The sequence below is a fragment of the Bos indicus x Bos taurus genome, chromosome 25 (genome assembly GCF_003369695.1).
Source record: "Bos indicus x Bos taurus breed Angus x Brahman F1 hybrid chromosome 25, Bos_hybrid_MaternalHap_v2.0, whole genome shotgun sequence".
NCBI lineage: Eukaryota > Metazoa > Chordata > Mammalia > Artiodactyla > Bovidae > Bos > Bos indicus x Bos taurus.
The window spans coordinates 3072446-3085511 of NC_040100.1; the positions used below are offsets into that span (position 1 = coordinate 3072446).

Genomic DNA, 13066 nt, shown 5'->3' on the forward strand with positions numbered 1-13066 from the left:
CTGCGCCGCAGCCGTGGGCTCCTGGAAGCGGCAAGCCACCCTGCGGGCGTGCAGGAGGAGCGCTGTGTCCGCGCGAGGGGCTGTCTGTGGAGGGAAAAGCGAGAACGCTGAGCCCAGCTTCCTGACGAGGAGGCCGCGGCCTTTTCCAGCCACTGGTCCCAAAGACGGCGCGTCGGGAAGGGGTGGGCTGCCGTCCAGCGCTCCCCGGGTCAGCGGTCAGAGGCGGCGCCTGCCCCCACCTTCCTGGGCTCGAAGAGCATCGTGGACGATGCTCACAGCGACCCTGTGCTGCCTCGCGGGCTTTCCAGCTCCACTTGGGCTAAGTGCTGAGTGCTTCCTCAGCCAGGCCTGGAGGCAGGCGGTTCTCGTCCGTGTCCCCAGGACACCCCTAAGGCCGAGGCCACCCCACACATGCACCCTCACCCTCATCTTCCAGGGCCCACTGACCCCCGCCCTTCCCCTCTTCTCCCACCCAACACCCGGGCCACAGAGGCCATTCCCAGCACTGCCAGGACTGGGAATTCATGGATTCTGACTATTTGTTCATAAAAGCATGCTCAAAATGGGTTAAACGCAGGCCAGTCTGTCTGTCCTCTCACACACGGGGGCGTTTTGCGAGTCAGATCCAGCTGATTCGCATGGAGGATCATTAGATGCCTACGGGCGCTAGGCCTGTACATGCATGTATGCATACACGTGTGCACTCATGCACACACAGACACGGGGAAGGAGGCAGCAAGAAGGGAAGAAGGGAGTGGGTGAGGGTAGGAGGCGAGAGGGATGGGAAATGCACTCTAAATCTTGCAAGGAGGCCGTTCGGATCCTCACGTAACAGGTGGGCGAGCTGAGGCTTGCCGGGGTTTTTGAGTGTCTTCCCCAGACACGCACTCCTGGGTGGACCTGGATGCAGACCCAGGCGGCGGGCTCCCTTCCGTCCCTCCCACCAGGCCAGCGAGTTCTCCTAGCCCGGGACGCATGGCTGAGTGAGGGCGGGCCGTGGCATGCCCTGTGCCTGGAGGAAGAGGCTCCTTCCCGGATTCCCACAGATGCTTTGCGGGTCCTAACACTTTCTGGTTCTAGAAAGTTGATCAAAAGTGCGGACGCCGTCTCTACCAAGGCATGTCACCTTGAACCTGGGGTTCCAGGCCCCCCAAAGCCTGTGGTGGGCGGGCACCTCCTGTGAAGGCTCCGGGAGGCCAGGCTAAGAACTCACGTTCCTGGGCTCCCCGTCTGCTCCTGAGTTCTCGGGTAGATGCAGTGAGGCCTGTCTTTTCCCCCAGAATTCTGTGCTCTGTCGTCTTCCTGGGGCCCAGCTTTGAACCTTACAACCTGGGAGAGTTGTAGGCAGATTCATGGGGTCTTGGAAGTGCCAGCTCCGATGGGAGCCTTTCCTTTGAACTAGTCTGGTCTCTTAACCAGACTGAGATGTCATTCACACACTGCACAGTTCACGTCTTCACTGCATAGGCTATTTAGGTGTGTGTTTTTAGTTTCCTCACATTTATGAGCTTCCCAAATTTTCTGCTGTTAATGGTTTTTAATTTTATCCCGCTGTGGTCAAAGAACATACTTTGTATATCTCCAGCCCTCTTATATTTATTGAGTCTTGTCTTGCGGGGCAGCATCTGGCCTGTGCTGTAAGAACCCCCTTGAAAAGGCCGTGTTGCTCTCCTGTTGCTGTGTGGAGAGTTCCGTGTGTGTCTGCCACGTCCAGTTGATTTATCGTGCCGTTCACGCCTTCCACACACTCGATCTTTCCGCCATCTGTTAACGTAACCGAGGTCTCCAACAGTTACTGTCAACATTCTCTGTGTCTCTCTCCGTTACCGGCAGCTTTAATTTCCTGTACCTAGGGGCTCTGTTTGCAGTTGCGTGTCTGTCTGTAGCTGTGGTGTCTTCATGGTGGACAGACTTTTTTCAGTATAGCATGTCCCTCTTGGTCTCCAGTCACAGTTTTTGTCTGAATCTGTTTGGCCTGACATCAGCACAGTCGCTCCGGCTCTCTTTTGGTTCCTGTGCACATGGCACATCATTTCTATCACTTCACTCTCAACTTGTTTGAAGCCTTGGATCTGAAATGTGTCTCTTGTTGACAGCATACAGTTGGATCATGCCGTCTCATTCATCCTGCAGTGCCTCCTGCTCACCAGGTTGTTTGATCCATTCACAGTTAGTGTGGTTGCTGCTGACTCCAGAGTTACGCCTGCCGCTTGCTGCTTGCCGTCCATCAGCCTCGTATCTCTGCTTCTGTGTTTTTCCTTCACTGTCATTTTGCTGCTGTTGTTAAGCGCCTACTTTCTAGTGTATATCCGGGGGATATTTTCATTCCCTTGTTTTGCTTTTACTATATTTTTTCAGTTGCTTTTTATAGTGATTGCCCTCGTATTAGTATGTGCTTTTATTCTAAATCTCAATGACATATAGAAACTTTATTCTTGTATAGATCTATTCTCTCCTCCCCATTTGTGCTTATTATTATACGCATCCATATTCGTGACAGACCCAAGGATGCATCTTTCTACCTGTACAGAATTCTGTACCTTTTAAAGAAGTTGAGAGGAGAAAGGTGAGCAAGTATTGGAGCTTATCACGTTAACCCTTCTGTTTGCGATTTTTGGTTCTCATTTCTCCCCACCTTTGTGTTCCACTATAATTGTTACATTTCTCTATATCATGGACCCAACAATATAATTATTACCTAATGCTTTAGGAAATTGCTTTTTAAATCAGATAAGAGAAGAAAGGAGACTAGGTCCTTACACTGCCTTTTATAATTCCCTATGTGATGATCTTGTTGCTGCTTTTGTGTGTGTGTGGATTTGATTTGCTCTCTGGTGTCACTGGCCTTCAATCTGACCATCTTCCATTAGTATTTCTTATAAGGCAGGTCTGCTAGCAATTAATTCTTCTGTTTTCATCTCAGAATGTCCTATTTCATCTTCATTTATGAAAACAGTTTTGCCAAATAAAAGATTCGTGACTGACAGTCTTCTTTCAACACCTGCCCATTGCCTCCTGTCCTCCATTTTTTCTGACCAGAAGTCAGCTGTTAGCGTAATTTGAATTCCCTTGGGCTGGATGAGTCATTTTTCTCCCTTCGATTTCAAGAGTTTCTTTTGCCTTTGTCTTTCAGAATTTTAGCTGTAACTGTGACGTGTCTGGGTGTGGCTCTTGTTCCGTTTATCTTGTGGTATATTGAGCTTGTTAAGTATGCAGTTGTTTTTTTTGTTTGCTTGATTTTTTTTTTACCAGATTTGGGAAGTTCTAAGTCATGTGACTCTCAACCGTCTTTCTGCTGCTTTCCCTCTCTTCTCACCCCGTGTTCTCGTTGCGCACAGGCTGCTGCGCTCAGCTTTGTCACGCTTATCAGGTGTTCCGGTCTGTGTTTATTTTTTTTTCATTCTTTTCTCTTTGTTTTTCAAGTTGCATGACCCACCCCAATATTCTTGCCTGAAGAATCCCACGGACAGAGGAGCCTGATGGGCTACAGTCCACAGGGTCACTTGGACTAGAGCCAGGCGTGACTGAGTGACTGACCACGGCGAGCAGCCTCTCAGTCTGTCTCCAAGTGCGCTGAGTCCTTCCTCTGTCAGCTCAGATCTACTGTTGAGGCCCCCCGGTGAATTTTGCATTTGGTTATGGTATTTTTCAACTCCGGAGCTTCTCATTCGGTCCTTTTAAGTCATTTCTATCTCTTTATTGATATTCTCCACTTGGTGTGATAGTGTCAGCATACTTTAATTCTTTAAACATGGTTTCCTTCAGTTCTTTGAACATATTATAATAGCTACTTTTAAATTCTTTGCCTGCCAATATCTGAGGCTCCCTGCTTTTTTTCCCCTGTGTATGTATCCCACTTTGCTGTTTTTTGAAAACAAGAACATACTTTAAATAGTATCTTGTATTCACTTTGAATACCCATATTCAGCCCCCTGTCTGTTGTCATTGTTGTTGGCTTATTTGTTCAGTGACTCGTCTGGACTAGTTAGGGAAGCCACGTCCTCAGCAACGTGTCCGCTCTGACATCACCCCTCCGAGGTGTGGCCTTGGGCAGGCATGTGGTTTCCATGACAACCAGGGACGACTGAGATCTCCACTAGGCATCCCCTTGTCTCTTGTTCTGACCTCCCCACTAAGGTTTGGGAAGGCCCACACAGCTGGTATCACACCCAGCTGTTAACCTCCTCTCCCTGGCAGCTCTTTTATTTTCGACAAGGCTCCAGGGTATAAATTACTCCACAGTTGGATCCAATCACAGCCCAGGCAGCAGCAGGACGTTGTTAATCTCTGAATTCTTCTCTAAGCCCAAGAGGGCTCCCGTCAGCTGTCTCTTTGCCTGGTCCTCCCGTTAAACCTCTGGCGCATTTATTGCTCCACTTGCTGCTATCAAGGACTTAGCTCTTCATTTCTCGCCCCTGAGGCCTCCACAGTTTCCAGCAATGCCCTGAGGCATGAAAAGTGAAAGTGTTAAGTCACTCAGTCATGTCCACGTTCAGCTCCTCTGTCCATGGGATTCTCCAGGCAAGAATACTGGAGTGGGTAGCCATGCCCTTCTCCAGGGGACCTTCCTGACCCAGGTACTGAACCTGGGTCTCCTGCCCTGCAGGCAGATTCTTTACCATCCGAGCCAGCAGGGACACCTGCCCTGAGGCATGCCATGGTCCAAATAAAGCTACTCCCCTGAGGCAGAGCTGGGAGCTCTCTGTTCAGAAGGGCTGACTCTCCCGCCATGGGGACCTCTGTGTCACAGCACCAAAGCTGGGGTGGGGACAACGGCCCCCTTCTCCATGGTGACCAGTGAGGCACTGGGTGGGGATGGACGCCCCCGGGTTTCTGGCTGCGCCCGGGCCCCCCTGCATGGAGCTCCTTCCACCAGCCACGAGGGTGAGGCAGCCTGCCAACCTGGTGCAAGTTGGCCAGCCTCCCAGCAGCCCCGATGAGGAGGGGAGCTCAGTTCTCTGACCACACCTCCAGGAATACCTCTGCATCGTGGAGCTGGGGACAAGCAGCTGGCTGGGAGATGCCCGCGGCTTCCTCCTCCAGGTCAAACCAAATTCCTGGAGTCTTAGGGGAGGGGCCCTGGCTTCTTGGCCACATGTGCCTCCCCCTCCCCAAGTGGAGCTTCCGTCACCCCAGCTGGGGGTGGGGGAGCAGGTCAGAGTTCAAGCAGCTCAGACTCTTGCTCTTCTTAGTGGTTTTAGATTTTCTGCAATAAATCTTGCCCCATTTGCTATATGCCCTTGGCACCATTTCCAGGGACTCTAAATGATTGTTGATAATTTGATTTTCCCCCAGTTAAGTCACTGTTCTACTGTGGGGAAGACCTGCTGCTCCTTCTGGCCATTCTGGAAGTATTTTTTGTATTGGTAGTTGGTTGACGAGCCAGGTAGGGGGTCCCCTGCCCACCCTTACTGCCCACCCTCTCCTCCAGAGGCAAAAACCCTGTGAGCTCTCTGCCGGAAAAGCTCTTCTGCAAAGCTAATACTTCACTGAAAGAAAAAAAAAAATTGTGATGCTGTCATTTTCTCCCTGGGGTGTTTTTTAACCGTTTTCAGCAATGTTACTCGAGTGACAATTCTGAGAACCGGCTCACAGGTGCAGGAGAACCTGGCTGATCAGAGTGGCTCTGAATTAGACCAGCAGCCTCGCAGGACACACGCTGTGGCTCTTGATGTTTCTCCACTTAGAAATAAGGGGCTTTCTCTCCATTTTATCGCCCAGCTGCTTACGAATTATATCAGGGCTACTGTTCAAATCACATCTTAAAAATTATTTTCAAAATCCACAGAAACAGGTTTCAAGGTCTCTCTGGCTTCAGCCAACTTAGACCAGCCCCCTCTCACTTAATTAATCCTCTAATAATATTGGAGTCTTTCATCTTGCCAGCACAGCACCAGAAGTCCTGGGATTATCTCTGTTAGCTGCTTGCCAGGCATCCACGCGCCTTTAGAAACTCATGGTCGGGTCTGCAGACTCATCCAATCACAGGCTGGCCTTCCTCGGTTTCCTGGGAAACGGACTCACATCGCTACTTCACATCACACAGGAAACTTGAAAAAAAAAAGACCCCGCAGCGTTTCCTTTCTGTCAATAATTCTAACTCACTAAAATACATCCTCATTAAAAAATAATAATGTCATATCAACAATAAACAGAGCAGGCAGCAGGACAAGGAATGGCATTTTAATCCTGTGCTTTCTCGTGGAAGCGAAAGCGAGACCTGAACAGGAGCCCCGAGGCCTTCACCATGGCCCCATGTGTCCCAAGATGGGGCGGGCGCACTCGCCCTCTCCCTAGAGGAACAGCGAGAAGCTGAAGGAACAGCTCTGAGTCTCCCCTCTCCATTCTGTGCCATGGTTTTGTTGTGTCCCAGCGAAGGAAATGGCAACCCACTCCAGCATTCTTGCCTGGAGAATCCCAGGGACCGGGGAGCCTGGTGGGCTGCCGTCTATGGGGTCGTACAGAGTCGGACACGACTGAAGCGACTTAGCAGTGGCTTTGGGGGCCACCTGGTGGGCCCACGGCCCTGTCCCCCAGGGAAGCACTCAGCTCTTCCAGGAGCGGCGGGAAAACTCCCAAGGCGGGTTCCCATTGGCTCACTGACCTTGAACCTCCATGAGCCACCCGCCTCCTCCACTGGCTGCTCTGGGACCCCGAGGTGAGGGGTCAGGTCCCTCGGCGATGCAGAGGGAAGGGCCCCAGGACATTGGACAGCAGACACCACACTCAATTAGGGCCTCTGTCCTTGGAAACCTCCCCACGGAGGTCGGCATGGATGTGGCATGTGTCCCACGGAGGACACCGTCTCCTCACCCTGACTGAGCTCACCATCAGACCCTCGGTCTGGGGGCCTGTGCCATAGTCTCGGGCAGTCTGCAGTGCCTGGGCCTTCCACACTCCCGGGCACTGCAGCATTCTCCACAGAACACAGAGCATCCCCTGGGGGCTGTGTAAACCTGATCTGGGAGGGGATGGAGTGTAGACCAGTCCTTGGAAGGAGATGGAGTAGAGCTGTCCTGGGAGGGGTTGGACTGTAGACCTGTCCTTGGAAGGAGATGGAGTATAGATCTCTCCTGAGAGGGGATGGAGTATAGACTGGTCCTTGAGATGGAGCGTAGACCTGTTGCGGGAGGGGATGGAGTGTAGACCTGTCCTGGGAGGGGATGGAGTGTAGACCTGTCCTGGGAGGCAATGGAGTGTAGACCTGTCCTGAGAGAGATGGTGTGTAGACCTGTCCTTGTAGGGAATGGAGTGTAGAGCTATCCTGGGAGGGGATGGGGTGTAGACCTGTCCTGAGAGAGGAGATGCTGCGTAGACCTGTCCTGGGAGGGGTTGGAGTGCAGACTCTCCTGAAGCCAGAGTACAGTGGATTCATGTCCTGGGACCGGCTCAGGCACAGGGACAGGCAGGGGAGCAGAGCCTCTGGGAGGAAAGAGCTGGCTCCCGCTGCCCAGCTTGACCCCCGTGGACACGCTGAGCTCTCCGTGGTCTTGTGGAGGTGGGCCCTGGGGTAGTCCACACCCAGGTGGTGGGGGGAGAGAAAAGGGAAACAAACAGGTGAGATGCGCCACCCGCCTTAGATGGCCACTCCTCTCCGCTCAGCCCTGCTGCCCACGGCCACCCCCACGCCCATGTCCCTCCCCTGCCCTGTGGCCCCCATCCCCCCGTGTGTCCCTCCCCCACCCCCGTGGCCCACACCCCCATGGCCCTCCCCGACCCCGTGTCCCTCCCCTACCCCGTGGCCCCCAGTTCCCACCCCCATGTGGCCCTCCCTCCCGTGTGGCCCCCTCACACCCCGTGTGTCCCTCCCCCACCCTGTGGCCCCACCCCTGTATCCCTCCCCCACATCCGTGTGTCCCTCCCCCACCCTGTGGCCCCACCCCCCGTGGCCCCCACCCCCGTGAGGCCCTCCCCCACCCCGTGGCCCCCAGCCCCCACCCTCCACCCCTGTGTGTCCCTCCCCCACCCTGTGGCCTCACCCCCGTGGCCCCCACCCCCCGTGTGGCCCTCCCCCTCCCCCGTGGCCCCCTCCCTCCTCGACACCCCCCATTCTCCGTGGCCGCTCCTCCCGCCAGGGCCGCCCCTTCAAGACCACCCGCATACCCTCCCACGCCAGCCCCCTTCCACGCGCTCCTTGAGCCCCGGGCCTCCCCTGTCCCTGGCCGCCTGGCTGAGCCTGTTCCGTCCGTCCGTCCGCCCACAGGTCACCGACTCCGAGTCCGAGGACGCGCCACCCCAGCATTCGTTCGTCAACCACTACCTGAGCGACCCCACCTACTACAATTCATGGAAGCGGCGCGCGGGCACGGCCCCGCACAGGTACGAGGCGGTGGCGGGAGCGGAGGCTGGGCCGGCCCCGCGCGCGGTGGTCACCACGCAGAGCGCCGTGTTCGCGCCCGCGGCCCGCGGCGCCCGGACTCCGCTCACCGGCTTCTCGTCCTTCGTGTGAGCTGAGCGGCGGCCGTGTCGAGACAATCACTTCCTGGAACTGGGCTCGAGCTGGGTTGAGAGGATCTGTCGCTGATGGTTGATTTCACCCCCTGTGAACACGATTTCAATTAGGAACGTTTTTTTAACTGGCTTTTTGTAACATCGCTGCAGGAAGCAGGTTTCTTTGATTTTCTTTTCTTTTTACGAGAAGGTGTGTTTCGCCGGGTGCAAGGGCTCGGCACCCCGACCTGGGAAGGCCTGAGCCCTGGGGGCCTGGCTTCTCCATCGTGCGGCCCGGGAAGGCTGGGGGGAGGGGGCGGGGGCCCTCCAGGCCTCTCCTCTCTCTGCTCTACCTCCTGCCTGAGAACCAGCGCCCACCGGGGACTCCCGGCGCGTGGAGCAGGTGTCTGACCTGGGCCCGGGGCCTCCCGACCTTGAGTGTCCGTCTCTGAAATGTCCTCACTCGGCAGCTTTAGGCGAGGAGCCGGCTTCACAGTTCCTGGCAACAGGGCGGCAGAGGCCAAGGCTCATTCCAGGGGTGAAATACTCGGGGCTTTCCCGCTTCGGTCCTTTCTTTCAACCCCCATCATCCAGGAGCGGGAAGCGTCCCATCTGGGAGCCACCTCCTGCCCCCGCCACCGCCCCCCCCCCCAAGCTCCTCCCAAGTGCACAGCACAGGCCCGCCTGCCCCGCCCCGAGGAAACGAGACAGCGGCCGCAGAATCGCTGGTTGTGTAAGAGGTGTGCATTGTTAACCAGAGTATTTTTTAAATCTTTTTATCTTTTTTTAAAATATGCCACATGAAATGAATGCGTCTCAGCTGTCTGCAGTGCCTTTCTGTTCATTGTTTAACTTTGTCCGCGGGAAAGACAGAGCCGCGGCGTCTCCAAGTAAAGCAGAACGGCTCTGAGAAAATGGGGTCCCCAGTCCCCCCCCCACCCCGCCCTGTGCCCCCCAGGCCCTCCCGTGCGGGTGGCCGTGCCCGTCCTTGGCGCAGCGCTGTGGTCCCGCCCCCGACCCCCGGCCAGCTCTTAGCCTTAACGGGTTTTCTGGAAACCTTTTTTCCCTGTAATTGTTATTATTTTGTTTTCGTTTATTTTTAGCTAAATGGAAGTAGCTTGAGCTGCTCTGAAAATGAGTCCAAGCTGTAGCCCCGCCCCCAGCGCATCATAGCCCCGCCCCCAGCGCATCACATCGCTTTTGTGCAGTGAGGGGGAGGTGCAGGTGGTCAAGCCCCAGCCCTGGTCCCAGTCTAGAATTTTCCAGGGTGTGCCGCAGGGCCTGTGGGAAGGCCCCGTGACCGGCCTGGTCAGCAGGGGCCTATCCACACCCCCCAGCACAAGGGAGCAGGGCCGGTCCGTCCTCCTGGGGGGCCGGCCTGTCCCCGAGCCAGCGCCTGGCCAATGCCAGTAGGGATCCTGTCTCAGGGCCAGGCTGTATCACGTGGTCTGTGGGGTCTCTCCTTCCCTCTTCCCGCCTCCTCAGGGCAGAGGGCCATCTTGACCCTCTGCTTTCGGAGTTGCAGAGTGTGACCCCAGGAGACCAAGAAAAGTTTGTGTTGTGTGAGGAAAAAAAAAACACCTTTTCTGTTTTAGAGTTTTGTGTTGGATAAAAAACCCTTTTCCGTTTCTCCAAAAGTAGAGGTAGGAGGTGTGGAAAAGTTCCTTTCTTGCCCCCCCCCTCCTCCACCCATCCCCCTCCCCCTGGCCCCCCTCCCCCTCCCTCCATCTCTCCTTTCTCTCCTTCCTTCTCTGAGTGGAGGGGAAACGTTCTAAACCAAAAATCCTGGATGCTCCGCCCAAAGCCTCCCCCTGCAAAGACTAGCCCCCCATCTCCCTGGACAGGCCGGCCTCTGTCCTCTCGGGCCCCAGACGGGGAGTGGACAGGAAGCCGCGGGGCTGCACCTCGAATTTCTTGGGAGACAAGCAGTGGACAGAGAACGTGGATACACTCTGCCTTCGCGCTCTGCCCTCTAAGCCATACGGAGCCTTGCCTAGCTGACGGGAGCGTGCCGGAATGTCCTGGCACAAGGACAGTTTGGTTTGAGGTGTGTGTCCCGCTCTGGGGTTTTGTGACAGCAGCGCCTTTTCCCCAGGCTCGTTACACTTCCTGTTCTCTCTGCTTGGAGCCCAGTCTTCGGGACGGAACTGTGGGCCTGAGGCTGTGGCTCGCGGCTGCCATGGGCCTGAGGCTGCGGCTCGCGGCTGCCATGGCACTGGCACCGGTGCCTGGCCCCGTGGTCCCAGGGCTCTGGGGCGTGGGAGCCGCTGGACCCAAGGGAGAACTGGGTGTTTCTGGTTAGATTTCAGCTTCCAGACCGTGTAACATTGAGAAGCGTGGGTTCCTAACCTCTCCTCTTGAGGGAGGGAAAAAAAACAAAATCACATGATAGGGAAATGGATATTGGATTGTAATCCTGGTTCTGAACCCAGGACAGGCACCATTTCTCTAACGGAGGCAGGAGGCTTGTCCTCTCCTGCCTGCTCCCGCAGCAATGCCCTGCAGATGTGCAGCGCTCGGCCTCGCGGGGACCCCATCCAGGGCCCGGCGATGGACAGGCGAGCTGCCCTTCCCGTGAGGACCGCGGCCGCAGGGCCGCGCTCTCTGCCTGAGCAGCAGAGATGGGTTTGCCCAGGCTTCCCCCTCCCTCCGCCGGGGCTCCCAGGTTTCCAGGCCGGTGAGCGGCAGGGCGGGGCCGTGGACAGTCCCCACACCTGGCGGCCATGGAGCACGTCTCCTGGATCTCCTGCACCTCCTCCCTCTGAATAAATCAGCCCAAAGAGAGGCCCTCCCATCCCCAGCCATGATTTTAAGGAGCCCTTGGTACACGCCGTCATGGAGGAAAACGAGCCGTGGGGCAGCGTTGGGGGAGACCATGGGGGGCGGCACGCACTCCGCGAAGCCCTGTTGATGCTGCCCTTGCCCTTGACGGCGGCCGGACCGCAGCATGTTTGCGTGATGGTTCTAATGGTTCATGGCATGGTTTTCGGTTTTTACAAATTCCTGGCACACAGCGTAGTTAGGATTAGGGTGGCTTCTCCCAGCGAGTCGTTGGTGCGCATATCCAGACGCCGCTCTCTGGCTCAGCATCTGCCACGTGGACCATCCGAGAGGTGGGATCAGGAGGGAACCCTGGGACTGGTCGGCGGCCACGCCTCGTTCCCTGTCAGCCTCACCTGCTGGTTTATCGGGGGCTTGGGTCAGTCCTGAACTTTTCCTGGCCGCATTTTCTGAAATTGTGCAGAAAACTAGATCTCCTTTAAAAACAAAAACACTTGTAGGAAGAGAGGTGCTATGGGTTCGATTTTTAATAAAAGCATCATTTTGTTCCTTGTGTGCCTGTGCTTTTCTTCAGTGAGTGTGCATGCAACGACTCGGGGGTTCTCGGGCTGAAGGAACGCTGAAAGGCCAGCCCCACGCCGTGTGGAGGCCACGCGGCCCTGCCCCTCCCGGAAAGGCAGGTGTGGACGCTGGGGGCAGGTGAGGTCGGAGGGGCTCAGCTGGAGCTCTCCCAGGGAGAGGCACGCCCGGGAGCAGCCTGGCGGGTCGCCAGGGCCTGAGGCAGGCGGCGTGGGGCCCACACCCCCCAGAGTGGACGGCGGCCACCCTCACCTGCCCCCAGCATGCCCTCTGAAGGCTCCACAGGTGCCGAAAGGGAGACTGCTCCCAGCCAGCCACAGACCGGACGCGGGGGAGGCGCTCACTCCGTCCCCTCTGTGAGGGTCCCGCCGGCTCAGGCAGCCTGAGCGCCTTCCCGCCCGCTCCAGCTGCTGTGTGTTCCCGGGTCCGCCGGGAGGGCTCAGCCTTCCCCTCGTCCTCAGGGCCTGCCGGCCGCAGAGGGCGGTTCTCCACACGGCACTCAAAAGTCCCAGTGCCCGCGCCCCTGCCAGGCCCGGGGGGACAGACTCTCTGGGAGTCGGGCCCAGGTATCCAGTTTTCTGGGCTGATGCTGCCCAAGGAGGATGTGTGCTGGGAGGACCGGGCCGGGGGCAGGAAGGAGAAGCGGACCGCAGTTCTGGCGTCGCTCCAGAAGCAGCCACCAACGGAGCAAGCAGTGCTGACAGCCAGGGGTGAGCGCCTCCTTTGTCTCTTCACACCTTGTCCACCTACTTCTGCCCTGCCCCATAGATGCAGAGTTAAGGTCAGCCCACATTCCATGTCGGGGACGCCCCAGCTGCCGTGTGGAGGGCGCCGGCCCGCCCCGCGTGTCCTCGCGCACTCCCCACGTTTGCCCGTCACAGGCTCCACCAGGCCCTGCAGGGGGGCTCCACGGGGTCCCCACGGGCATGGAGAAACACGCCCAGGGTGAAGCCATTCGCCCCAGGCGGACACGAGGCAGTGGCAGGGCCCAGAGCGGGTGGAACCTCTGAACGCCCGCCTTCCCGAGGACGTTGGCCTCCCCCAGTGTCCCCCTCCCACACCCGCCCCAGCCCCGTCAGGGACAGCCAGCCTCGGGAGGCAGGGTCGCTGCCTGCAGCTCAGGGCCGGCCTGGTGGCCTCGCCCACACAGAAAGGCGCCTGAAACCCCGGTCTCACCCTCCCACGTGCCCGCCTCCTTCGTTGAGGAGAAAGGGCAGGAGTTCACCTGCACAGCCTGGCCATTGGTACCCTTACGCTGTTCCTGTGTGCGTGCTCA

General features: G+C 57.0%; 1 protein-coding gene and 1 long non-coding RNA gene across 3 annotated transcripts in view; one reads left to right on the forward strand and one right to left on the reverse strand.

Moving 5' to 3' along the window:
* SDK1 (sidekick cell adhesion molecule 1) overlaps positions 1-11760 on the forward strand; it is a 744026-nt gene extending 732266 nt beyond the window's left edge. For both annotated transcript variants that reach the window (XM_027528208.1, XM_027528209.1), the window contains one exon: positions 8204-11760. In XM_027528208.1, the coding sequence (XP_027384009.1) occupies positions 8204-8449 (246 nt within the window). In that variant the 3' untranslated portion in view covers positions 8450-11760. The remainder of the gene's footprint in view (positions 1-8203) is intronic.
* LOC113883969 lies at positions 6164-9073 on the reverse strand. The gene is made up of 3 exons (XR_003508776.1): positions 8843-9073; positions 8428-8540; positions 6164-7505 (listed from the first exon to the last, which is right to left on the reverse strand). It is a non-coding gene; the product is annotated as an uncharacterized LOC113883969 (long non-coding RNA).
* Positions 11761-13066: the final 1306 nt, after the last annotated feature.